We start from the raw sequence: 13,344 nt of genomic DNA on the forward strand, positions 1-13,344 counted from the left end.
GTCAAAGGTGTTGTGGAGTAAGCATTTTGTGATTAATTGTTTTATAATTTACAAGATTAAGTCTCATTATTTTCAGATTTGTCAATGCGCATCAATCATCATATTTGATACCTCATATTTAATCTTTTTAAGTTTTAATACTTGCAAGATAATATTGTGTCGAGTGAAGTTTAAAGAGGACAGTTGAATCTGACTCTTAACTTAACATGTAATAACTCAACAACAACGACATTATCCTGGTGCCTAAATGACTCCCGCAAATTGCGAGGTAAGAGATCTGATGCACGCAACCTTACCCCTTGTGTTGGTGGCACAAAGAAACTGTTTTCGAGTGACCCAAGATAAAAGTTGTGTCGAGACATAACCTAATTCAGGATTATCATAAGTTCAAGGCAAGTTTAGAATTAGAATGTCATATTTAATTTCAAATACCTTTTAAAACCGTTTTAATTTCAATCTGTAATATATAAGTCCTCAAAGTCAATTCATATATTTATGGGCAAATAAAGCAATGGATATCATATCATAGAGGGCTCTTAACAGGTTTGGTACCAATATTCCTTGTCCTCATTTCCTTGTGTTTATATGAAACTGGTAATTATAACAAAAATTATCTTCAAAGTTCACATGGTTTAGGAATTAGGGCTTTAATATATGGTTAAGAATATAATGTTAATCAACAAATTAAACAAAAAACATGGTTGTTGAGCTTCTTGTTTCCTAGTTGTTATTTAGACTTGTATTAGGTTGATGTTAGTTGAGGTTTGAGGGGAATAATATTTTGGAAGATATGTTCAACTTAACACAAGTCAAAGTATGAGTAGTTATCAATTGCATGGCTTATATCATCCTATTCTTTTTAGTATACTATTTCATGCCATGATCATAAAATTAGGTCATAGTGATGTATTTCCATTTTTTTGTACAACTTTCAACCTTAAATATTGGCTAATTTCATTTCAAGTCAAAGGTTTTTGTTTATATTATCAAGGGATTTAATAAAATTGTATTGTAATTAGTATTCATAAACTAAAAATACATGTAAGCCTCCTTTTTCTAGGAAAATTTGCAAAAACTCGGGTAAGATGGGCGGACCTCTAAAAGGCGAAAATAGTCTAGGTTAATAATATTCTGCAAGTATTCGACAAAGTTTTGTGTCTTTTAATTCTTGGACTCGACAATTATATAAAAGTACCTTTTTTTCTTACACTTGCGTTTGAGTGTCGAGTATTTAACACGGGTAGATAAAAAGTTAAGTAAAAGCCATATAATACAATGCTATCCTCATGGAAAGTATTTAGCTCAAAGACATCATCCCATCCCTATGCATGTATAGCATGTACTATAGCTTTTGTGGGCCTTAATCAAAAGTTTTTTGTCTGCATAATCAATCCCCATATTCCTATCTTATGCCTCCATACATGTTACCATGATATATTTTTTACTTTGACAAACATACTTGATGCAAAATTATTCCAACATGTCAGAACAGAAATACTGAACCTGCTCCATCATCTAAATCAAACAAAAAATATTCCTTTTAATAAAATTTTTCTAGTTTTCAGTGCATTACTTCCTTAACCAACTTCAGCTATATAGATTACACATTCCCTCAAACTCTCTAGCACTCTACATCTCACATTCTTCATAATTTAATCCCTTTGTTGTATCCATTTAACAAATACTGTAATGCAAAATTCTCTGTTTTCTTAAGATGAGTATCAGTATCAGTATCTTATGTCATTTCATTCTTATTTTCTATATCAGCTTCAGTTCTATGCTTTCGGTGAGTTATTCCGAAACTTCTGATGAGTCTTATTGGCTTTTAAGGATCAAAGCCAAGTTTGATGATCAAGATGGTAGTCTCAGCAGCTGGTCTCCAAAAACCAGCTTTTGCAGCTGGAAAGGTCTTACATGTTCTGAAAATCGCGCTCATGTTACAGGCATGAACCTCTCAGGTTCAGGACTTTCTGGTGTAATTTCATCAGAGTTTTTACATCTCATGAATCTTCAAATTCTTGACTTGTCATCAAATTCTCTAACTGACTCAATTCCAAGTGAACTAGGGCAGCTTGAGAATCTAAGGGAGCTTCACTTGTACTCGAATTCACTTTCGGGTCACATCCCATCTCAGATTGGTTTTCTGAAGAAGTTAGAAGTTCTTAGAATCGGAGACAATATGCTAAGTGGGTACATTCCGAAGAGTGTTGGTAAGTTAACTGAATTGAAGGTTTTAGGCCTTTCTTATTGTCAGTTGAATGGAAGTATCCCATCTGAGATGGGAAAGTTGAAGAATTTGGTGTCCCTCAATTTGCAGCAAAATGGTCTTGTGGGGTCTATTCCGAAAGAGATTGGTGAATGCAAGGAACTTCAGAATTTTGCAGTATCCAACAATATGCTACAAGGAGATATACCTTCATCAATTGGTAATCTTCATTTACTGCAAATCCTGAATTTAGCCAACAATACTTTATCCGGAACGATTCCTACTGAACTGGGTACTTTGAAAACATTGAAGTACTTAAATCTGCTTGGAAATAGATTAAATGGTAAAATTCCTTCGGAATTGAACCATTTAACTCAGCTCGAAAAGCTGGATTTATCAAGCAACAACCTTTCAGGATTAGTCAATATAGTCCCTTCACAGATGAAAAGCCTTGAGGTTCTAGTACTGTCAAATAATATGTTGGCAGGAAATTTGCCTGAAAACTTCTGTGCAGATAATTCAAGGCTCAAAGTATTGTCGCTTTTGGGAAATCGTTTTTCAGGAAAGTTTCCCTTGGAGCTTTTTGGTTGTTCCTCGCTTGAGCAACTAGACCTGTCTGACAACAACTTCCAAGAGAACTTGCCCTCTAGGATTGATCAGCTGGTGAGCCTTACTGATCTTTACCTTAACAACAATAGTTTCAGCGGAACGTTACCTCCTGAGATAGGTAACTTGAGTAACTTGGAGTTTCTTTCTCTATATGACAACAAATTCACAGGAGAAATTCCTGTGGAAATAGGGAAGCTTACCAAGTTAAGTGTTCTTTACCTGTATGATAATCAATTCTCAGGCACCATACCATCTGAGCTCACTAACTGTACAGGATTAACAGAAATCGATTTCTTTGGAAATCATTTTTCTGGTAGAATTCCTGATACAATAGGAAGGTTAAAGAACCTGGTCTTACTCCAATTGAGGCAAAATGAACTATCAGGGCAAATCCCTCCTGGTTTGGGTGAATGTTCAAACTTACAAATGTTGGCCTTGGCAGATAATAAACTGTCGGGAGCAATCCCAACGACATTCAGCTCATTGTCCGAGATAATTCTCATTACTCTTTACAATAACTCCATTGAAGGCCCTCTACCCGAATCTCTAGTCCTCTTGAAAAAACTACAAATCATCAATTTTTCTCATAATAAGTTCACTGGAAGCATTTTTCCTTTGACAGGTTCAAATTCTCTTAGAGTCCTAGACTTGACCTCTAATGGGTTCTCGGGTCAAATCCCTACTAGGCTAGCCTTGTCCGAAAGCCTCACCCGTCTTCGCCTTGCAAAAAATTCTCTCAGTGGTAGCATTCCTCTTGAACTTTCCCTTCTCACTAAGCTTGTTTTCCTTGATTTATCTTCTAACAATTTATCAGGAGACCTGTCTGTCAATAATTTCTCAAACTCGACAAAACTCGAGCATCTTGTGCTTAACAACAACCGATTCACAGGCCAAATTCCTTCTTGGTTAGGGAACCTAAAAGGGTTGGGAGAACTTGATCTATCATCAAACAATTTTAATGGAATAGTGCCTAAAGAAATAGGGAACTGTTCTAATTTGCTCAAACTTTCTCTACATACCAACAAGTTGTCTGGCCAAATTCCACCAGAAATCGGACAACTTTCTTCTCTAAATGTCCTTAAACTTCAAAACAATAATCTGTCTGGCATAATTCCCACAGAAATCCAACACCTTGGAAATTTGTTTGAGCTTAGACTCTCTGAAAACCGTTTCACGGGTCAAATACCAGCTGAACTGGGAAAACTTACTGAACTACAAGTGATATTAGATCTAAGTTATAACCAGTTTTCAGGAAAAATTCCCGAGTCATTAGGAAATCTCATGAAACTAGAAAGATTAAACCTTTCTAATAATCATCTTCAAGGGAAAATTCCGTCTTCACTAGGAAAACTCTCTAGCCTTCACAATCTAAATATCTCTAATAACCTTCTCAAAGGCCAACTCCCATCTACATTCTCATCATTTCCCGTCAGCGCCTTTGCAGGCAATGCCAGGCTATGTGGGCTGCCACTTAAGTCTTGCTCATCATGGATTAAGGGGAAACATCTGTCGAATAGTGAAGTTGTCGCGATTATAGTTGCCATTGTGTTAACTTCAGCTGTTTTATGCTTGGTGATGATTTATACGATGATTAGAATATGGTGTTCTTGGAGAAGAGTTGCTGTTACAAGCAATGATGGGAGTCCAAATAATGAGTTTAAAGCGCAAAATCATGATCCTGAGAATTGGGTTAGCTATGAAGGTGAGAAGAAGAAAGGAGGCTACTGCAAAATGGATTCAAGTAGTTTGCCGCCTTCACCCGAAAAACAGCTTATTACCTAGGATTTGTTCTCAAAAGTTAAAAGTTCATCTTCTTGGACCATCAAAAATTACCTCAAATTTCTTTGATTTTATTTTGTATAGAACACTTGATTTCTGGGAGAAAACTTTGTGTATCAGGATTTCAGATTGTAAAGAAGTGAGTTTACATCGAAAAAACGCGTTTAAGGAATTCATTTTGTTATGTTTATTTGCTCATCACAACCATAAACTTCAAAAATCACAGGTGTTATTGAAAGACCTGATCAACTCCATGATGTAAATACAGAAATATTAGTAAAGTCTCCCATATAATATCCCACATCGAAGAAATACCGTACCAGAACTGGAGAAAGGTTATAAAAAAAGAACCTGGGCTTTCTTTTACCTCATACCTTTCTCGGCCTTTTGGCTAAGATCAAGTGTAGTATCTGTTCTTATCAGTTTAATATCTGATATGTGGACCATTGGTTCACACGATATTAAATTTATTTTTTAAGAGGGGAGGTCCATCAAGGTAGCTTGCTGTCTGGGCCTTCACGCGTCGCCCATGCGTTGCACTACTGCTTGGGCCTGGCGCACCTCTCCAATTCCAGTTTAATATTTACAGTTTCTGCAATTCCTGATTTAGGTCATTAGGATCTGGAATCTATTTTGTATTTCTGATTGATTTGAAAACTACCCTCACAGTAAATCATGCAACTGTATGCTCAACCAACGTAAACTCTAAGCTCTCAAGCACCTCCTTGTGCTCTCAAGAAGTAGTGGTCCGATAGTTTGTCAGCCGAGTAGAGTTTGGATGATCATGAAACCGTTTGCTCTAAGCTTTCACAGTAGTGGGAGGAGTCGACTCATATGCAGTAGCTTGGTGAAGGGAACCCACCGGAATCCTGGTATATGTGCTCAATCAAAGCAAATTTCCCTTCATAGTTGCGATTTGTGAAGTTATTTTAATTCGTGGCCATGAGTCGAGCCATCATGATTCGAAACCATAATTACAGATCAAATCTTTTCCAAAATGATTTAAATATGAAACCGACGTCGTGTTCACTTATTACTAGTGACAAAGAGACAAGATACATATGTAAGGTACTCCGTATGATCGTATCTAATTTAGGCTTTTGGCCAATAACATTGTCATCAAACGAAAAAATCCCTTATTTACTAAAAGAATAGGTAATCTCACAATTTTCCTTCTAAAAAACATCTTAAATAAGAAAATCAATTACATTTACTAAATAAGACTATTAATTATATTTTATTTCGTAACTTATTATCTATTCATTAAAATTAATATTTTCATCAAATTATATTATTTGTACTAAAGTCTAAACAATAGTCCCTTAATTAAAATATAAATAAAATTTATATAAAATTATAAATAGCTAAATCTTTTATTGATGCTATTATTTGAGAATGGCTCAATTCATACTACGTAAAAAAAAACTGTAAATCGCTATTATTACTTTCGTGACAAAAAAAATTAAGAATTTAAAAATTGAAATCAATAGCTTTATAGTATAGAAAATATTTTGTTTAAAATACATTTCAGCACATTACTCAATTCTCTTGATTAATTGTCAGTTTCAACTGTTTTTTCTCAAAGCAAAATACAATGACGAGAAATATGAACATATATGGAGATATCAATAATATATATTTAAAAGTAATATATTAATATAAAAAAATTGTACCGTACATTTATTGCACAGGATCTAAACTAGTAGTATAATATGAACTTTTATGGTACGTATATGCATCATATCTATGACGAATCTTCAATGTTTCTTAGCCATCCAATGTAATAATGTATCGTTCCCATGAAGAAAAATTGAGACCCGACTAAACAACGTTATGAGGGATGGACATTGGGCTTTGGTAATCGATCCAAGAATCGGTACTTAGTGTATAAACCTTTTTTTTTTTTTTTTTTTTGGTAACGAGGAACATCTCTCATTATCAGCTTAGGGCGATACATCTTTGAGAGACCAAATCCCGAGAGATACGTGACAGCACGGTAAGCTGACACTCTGTTTTAACAACCCAAAGGTCCCCGTGCAATAACCGCTTATTGCCCATGCAGGGAGTCCAACCCGAGACCTCGGAATTTGTGTCAGTGCATGCTTTGAGGGTGACCCGCCTTCTACTGCACTCACAGCACTTGGTTGTACTATATATATACTTTAATTTGTCTAAATTTAGGAAAAGGATAGAATATGAAAATATAATGAAAATTTGTATGTGAAATACTAAAGTTGGTATTTAAAAAAGTAATTTCGATACAATTACTCCAACGTGGTACTAAGTACTGAGATTAATGTACTTGTCATCTTTCATAGGCTATGAATGTCACAAATGTTGGATACTTGGTTTCGTAGTCACTCATTCAAGTAGTTTGCATCCAGTGGCGCAATATTAAAGAATAACTTAACGTCCCACATCGAAGAGTAGACCTCCCTTTGTGGTACAATAAGAGTATAAAAGCGGAAAGCAGCACTTTTCCATCATCATACCTTTCTCGGCCTTTTGGCTAAGATTATGTGTAGTATCTGTTCTTGTCGGTTTAATATCTGATAGGTGTTCTATATGTTCACCTTAAATATTAAATTTATTTTTTAAGAGGGGAGGTTCATTAAGGTAGCTTGCTACCTGGGCCTTCATGCGTCGCCTATGCGTTGCACTTAGAGGTGGCAATCGGGTCGGGTTTGGGTCGGGTCGGGTCGGGTCATATCGGGTTCGGGTCATATCGGGTCAGCATACCCTTTCGGGTCGAGTCGAGTCGGGTTTGGGTCGTTATCGGGTCGGGTCATTTCGGGTCGAATGGTGTATCGGGTCGGGTTTGGGTCGGGTCATTATCGGGTCCGGTAACTTAATCGCATTACTATAATTTTTTACCATTAAATTTATTTTTTAACCTATTATTTGGTTTAATTAATTCATTACTAAGTCAAACATATCAATCTAAACACAAAATCACTTACATTTTGATCAAAATTAAGCTTATTAATTATCGGGTCATCAATTTAATCGGGTCAATATCGGGTCGGGTCTGGGTCGGGTTCGGGTCAATGATAATCGGGTCGTGTCGGGTTACGGGTCGTCATCGGGTCGGGTCGGTTTCGGGTCACAATATTTTCGGGTCGGGTTTGCTCGGGTTCGGGTCGGGTCACTCGGGTCGGGTCAGACTTGCCAGCTCTAGTTGCACTACTGCTTGGGCCTGGCGCACCTCTCAAATTTAGTCAAAAATTTACAATATCTACTGTAGATATTTATGATGTGTATTGTGTAATCAGTCAACTAATTTACCCTCAATATGAGCCATTGCGTTTGATATTTGTAGAGTTCGGAATTTCGACGTTCATCAATATGTGGAGATTGGAAGTTTGAAATTATCAAAAAAACATGTGGAGATTGGAAGTTTGAAATTTTGATAATTGTGAACTGAATTTTGATGATCGTAAACCACCATAATCTTTCGTAATCTTTTGTAACTCATACATCGTGTTCGGAATGATGAACAAAAAGCATAGCGAGACAACTGTCCATGATCATCAAAAAGTTGTGCCAAAGGGATCCAAATGAAGCAGCAATATACAACCGACCTTTGTACATTGATTGAAAATTACCTAGAGTTTTTGAAACAACAGCCATTCAATATATCGCGTTATTGACAAACTTGAGCCCAACCACGTTGTGTGACGGAGGAAGAACATTGGGCTTTGGTAGTCCAGGAATTGGTACTTAATGTATAGACTTGCACTAATCCAGGGACGATTGTAACACATGATTTAATTGCGAACGAGGATACGTAATAACACCACCTTATAGTCGTTTTTAGATGAATCAAAAACCAAACCAAACCAAGGTCGAAAGAACTTACAACCACCTCAGGGAGAGGGACGTTCAATAATGTATTTATAGAAGTATTCCATAATATAATTTCTCTAGTAACCAAGGCCAACCCATTTATATAACCCAAAACATCACCGCTATCCATGTGATCCAGTTTTTTGAGTTGCGTAACTTCTCTACTTGTGTCGCTACAACGAACTAAGACTCGTTTACTGTTTTGCCTTTTACTCCAGCCATCCATGATGACTAATAAATGATTTTCAGCATTATTGTCCTTATAGCTCTTTTTATGAGTAAATAAAATTTGGATCATCCGTAATAGATCGCCACTTATTACATACCAATTTGTACTTAAGGACATCTTTTACGGGAAGGTCTTAACTATTTTATTAGTAGTTGATTATTCATTAATTGTGTTCATTGGGTTTAATCACCCTACTAAAATTTGACTCGCTAAAGACGTCGTTATTTAAAATAGTCAAATTAATCATCTGTGCTCTCACTAATTATACTAGAGCTCTTTTAAAGAATTGGTCTTTGACTAAAAGAAAAGAGTGGAATGGGCAATGGATGGATTTTGATGCGGATCTTTGTGTTGCTATGGATGCGTCTATTTTTACAAATGATCATGAGGATTTCGATTCTATTAGAAGTAAGGTTTCAGATTACTCAAAAAAATTAGCAGTTTATTGGAAACAAAGAGCAAAGTTAAAATGGATTGCTGAGGGAGATACTTGCTCAAAATATTTTTTTAATTGGGCTAAATCAAGGGCTGCCACAAATTTTATTATGGGGATCAAAACACCAGATGGAGAATGGATTTTTGAGAGACAGGGAATTGAGAATGCCTTTCTAGAGCTATACAATGGTATCTTCAAGGCTCATGAGACAACTACTCCTTTTGACGACTATAGGTTGCAGAACGAACGTTTTTTTAAAGTTCAAAAAACATTCTTATCTGAAGACGACAAAGATCATCTATCTAAGGTTTTTACAAAACAAGAAGTGAGAAAGGCTGTTTTTCAATTAGGCTCCTTAAAATCACCAGGTCCGGATGGTTTTCCTGCCATATTTTACCAGCGTTGTTGGCATTTTATTCAGAAGGACGTTATTACGGCTGTCTTGCATGCTCTGAATACAGGAGAGATACCATCTAAAATGAACAAGACCTTTATTACGTTGGTGCCAAAGTGTGTTTCACCAGAGCGGGCAGATCAATTCCGACCTATTAGCTTATGTAATGTTATCATGAAGATTGTTACAAAGTGTGTGGCTAATAGGTTACGAAAATATATGGACAAATTGGTGGGCCCCTATCAGAATGCCTTTGTTCCCGGGCGAAGTATTACAGATAATATTCTTATTGCCCATGAATTAATACATAACATTTCTAGTGCAAGTACAGGAAAAAAGGGCCGAATGGCATTCAAGGCTGATATGAGTAAGGCATATGATCGTCTGGACTGGAATTATATAGAAGCAACATTGAGAGTTATGGGTTTTCCTATATCTTTGATCAGGATTATTATGAGCTCTATTAAGACAGTTACGTATCAAATCCTTATTAATGGTCTTCCTTCAGCAACAGTTATTCCGAAATGTGGAATTCGACAAGGTGATCCTTTATCGCCATATATTTTTGTGTTATGTACTGAGCTACTATCCATTAATCTCCTGGAAGCGGAACAACTGCTTAGGATACGAGGTCTACAAGTGTCACGGTCTGGGCCGGCTATCTCGCATTTGTTATTTGCTGATGATTCAATTTTTTTCATTAATGGTAAAGCTAATTTCTGCCATACACTTGCAACCATGCTCAATGAGTACTGCCAAGCGTCGGGTCAGGTAATCAATCATGAAAAATCAGCTCTTCTTATATCTCCAAACTCCACTATGGCTTTTGCTTCTTCATGTATTTCTCTTTTCAAGGCACCCATGTCTAATTCCCTTGGCACATATTTGGGTTTACCTACGGATGTCAGTAACTCATTACAGAAAACTACAAAAAAATGTCTGTTTAATTTTCTTATAGAAAAGGTCCAAAAAAGAGTCTCCTCGTGGAATGGTCTTCTTTTATCACCAGTTGGACGACTAACGCTTATTTCTTCTATTCTATCTTCCATTTCCATTTACTTTCTATCGGTGTTTCAAATGCCGGTAAGTGTGACTAACAAAATTGATTCTTTGTTGTCATATTTTTGGTGGTCTGGTAGTCGAATGAGCAAATCTATTAGTTGGTGTAGCAGACTGTTTCTTAGTCGTCCAAAGTCTCTAGGGGGTTTGGGAATTAGAAATACTAAATGTATGAACCAGGCTCTGTTAGCAAAAATTCCATGGAAAATTATAACTCAACCACAGTCTCTGATTGCGCGTACATTGGGTGCTAAGTATGGAATACAGAAGTTAGCTGCTGATGATCGGTTGGTTACTCCTTCCTCTAATGTGTCATGGGGGGGAAGAAGTATTTTATGGGGTTTGGATCTTATTCGGCCATCATGTGCTTGGAAGGTTATGGATGCCACAAGACAGAATGAAGACTTGGTCCCACCGGGTTTTGATAATCGGCATGATGGCGAGCTCTCTACTTCAATTGTTCAACAATTGGGAATGAATTATTGCTATATGGGAATATAAGCGGTTGTCTTCGGCATGTTGTTTATGTAGATGCTTCGTGGACTACTGATCGACATACGGGTATTGGTTGGGTATGTTTTTCATCTACTGGGCATGAGGAACATCAGCATATGTCCACATTTGCACAAAGTGCTGAGCAAGCAGAATGTAAGGCCATTCTGCAGGTGCTCAGTTGGGCCATCAAGAAACGATTCTTACACATATCCATCGCGTCCGACTGCATACGAGTATTGACACAAATTCTGGATGGAAAGTCGACAAACCATTTAACAACTTCACTATTAAGGGATATTTCACAAGCTGCTTTGAATTTTCATTGTATTAGTTTTTCGTTTATTTCTAGGACATGTAATACTATTGCTCACGATCTGGCTAATAGGGCTAGAATGTGAGTGAATCCACTTGTCAAAAAAAAAAAAAAAAAGTATGTAACTAAAATAGTTGCAATTAATTAAAAGACAAGTATATTATAAAATCGGGGGTTTTGGTTGAATTCAAAGACAAATTAAACTTCAAACAATACTAGAGAACAAGTAAGCAAGTAATTGATTGAATTTATCAAATATGAGAAGAAACCTTAACCCAACCTAAATTAGAGCATGTCTGGCCTACTCAGATAAAAATGAGTTTCTATTTTTTAAGCTTAATTTTTTAAAAGTAGTTTTTATAAAGCAAAAGCATCAAATTGGTGCTTTTATATATTTTTATGGAAATATGATAGTTGAGCTTTTTAGAATTTACTATTAACTTTTAAATATATGATGCGTTTGGCCAAAAAGTGTTTATAAGTCCAAAAACACTTTAAAAAGTTTGGACAAACACATACTTAGTGAACCTCTTTTGTTTGATCCAAGATACAATCAATTCCGAATATATATTACGGAGTATTACCCTATTATGGAGATAAATCTCCTAATCCCCTTAATAGTAGTCAATAACAAGAAAATCACACTTAACTATTGACCCAACTTGCTAATCCCTTGTAGAAATCACATACATAAAGTAAACCAACAGTCTTTCCACTCATGATCAGCTCGTATATTAAAGACATATCCAAGATCTTATAAAAAAGACGTTTCCTATCCGCCTTATCAAACTTACACCTGCGAGAAAAATAAGATGCAATGGCGTGGAACCATGCATCACCACAATAGATAAACCATTCGTCCTTTGACGCGGCATCCCAACTCTGTTAATGCCTGACCGCGGCTCTTGGAGTTCTGAAGGTGGTAAAGGTGGTGGCGGCCCATTTTTAATTAGGAAGTCCATACATAAATTTGGATGGTTGGGATCACATAAACTGTAGAATAATTCTACATGTTTTGTAAGAGTTTTGATTATTCCTGCCCACCTACACTTGAAATCCATAATAACATCTCTTGCGTTTACAAACGCAAGAGATTGAGTTGTGGAGGTTATGAATATGGCTCTTAATTGGCCGGTTAGATGTCAAAAGAGGGAGATTAATTCGTATTATTGACTATTCTTAAGAAGCAGTATACTTTTTCTCGAATTCTTCATGAGGAATAAACATTCAAAGAGCATTGATAGCTTAATTGATAGCTTAATATTATACAATACCAAAATTGTAACAAACCCAGTTTTTCTAATGACTTAATTAACGAAAGCGGAAAGAAAGATAAGTCATAAAAAAATCAGTAAAATTTAAAATCGTCAACTCGTAACGAGTTGCTTCATAAAACTGGATGTTTAGAACGTAAACTAGGTTTAATATCCAAATTACAAATTAAAGCAAGGTCCGACTTTAATAACAGTTTGCTACATAAACTCATGAAAGATCAACATAAGTCCAAGTCTCGACAATCCCCTCCTAAGTCCAAGTCTTCAAGATCCATGTTACCTGAAACATCAATAAAATAAAACTGCCCCACTTAGTGGGAGTAACCTAACCGTCCTCTATCAACGGCCTCTTATCATGGAGAATATTAGTAATGCAATTAGGCGGTCAAACATACAACTCCAGTCACATTACAACATCGACGTGCACACATGTGATATGTACATGAAGTAACACATTGGTTCATATTGGCATATGACATAATAAATATGTGAACATAACGACACTGTTCAACAACATGTTATACTTCCTCCGTTCTAATATGATCTACCCATTTGTTGAATATATGAGTGTAGTATTTTAATAAAATGGGTAGATCATATGAGAACGGAGGAAGTATAAATCAGCAAATGGTAAATCCAAGTAGATGTTACGCGGATAAAAACTTATCGTCATTTCTTTTTAAAAATATTTATTTTCTTCACAA

The 13,344-nt window shown here is 36.0% G+C and overlaps 1 protein-coding gene and 2 non-coding genes across 3 annotated transcripts; all 3 read left to right on the forward strand.

The window, feature by feature from the left end:
- Positions 1 to 1,495: 1,495 nt before the first annotated feature.
- Positions 1,496 to 4,609, forward strand: LOC141652127 (uncharacterized). The gene has a single exon (XM_074459760.1). The coding sequence runs from the start codon at positions 1,715 to 1,717 to the stop codon at positions 4,595 to 4,597; it is 2,883 nt and encodes a 960-aa protein (XP_074315861.1). The 5' UTR covers positions 1,496 to 1,714; the 3' UTR covers positions 4,598 to 4,609.
- A 355-nt stretch (positions 4,610 to 4,964) lies between these two features.
- On the forward strand, positions 4,965 to 5,160 carry LOC141654343 (U2 spliceosomal RNA). Its single transcript, XR_012547903.1, has one exon. It is a non-coding gene; the product is annotated as a U2 spliceosomal RNA (small nuclear RNA).
- A 1,922-nt stretch (positions 5,161 to 7,082) lies between these two features.
- On the forward strand, positions 7,083 to 7,281 carry LOC141654023 (U2 spliceosomal RNA). Its single transcript, XR_012547605.1, has one exon. It is a non-coding gene; the product is annotated as a U2 spliceosomal RNA (small nuclear RNA).
- Positions 7,282 to 13,344: the final 6,063 nt, after the last annotated feature.

This window comes from Silene latifolia, chromosome 4 (assembly GCF_048544455.1).
Source record: "Silene latifolia isolate original U9 population chromosome 4, ASM4854445v1, whole genome shotgun sequence".
NCBI classification, from domain to species: Eukaryota; Viridiplantae; Streptophyta; class Magnoliopsida; order Caryophyllales; family Caryophyllaceae; genus Silene; species Silene latifolia.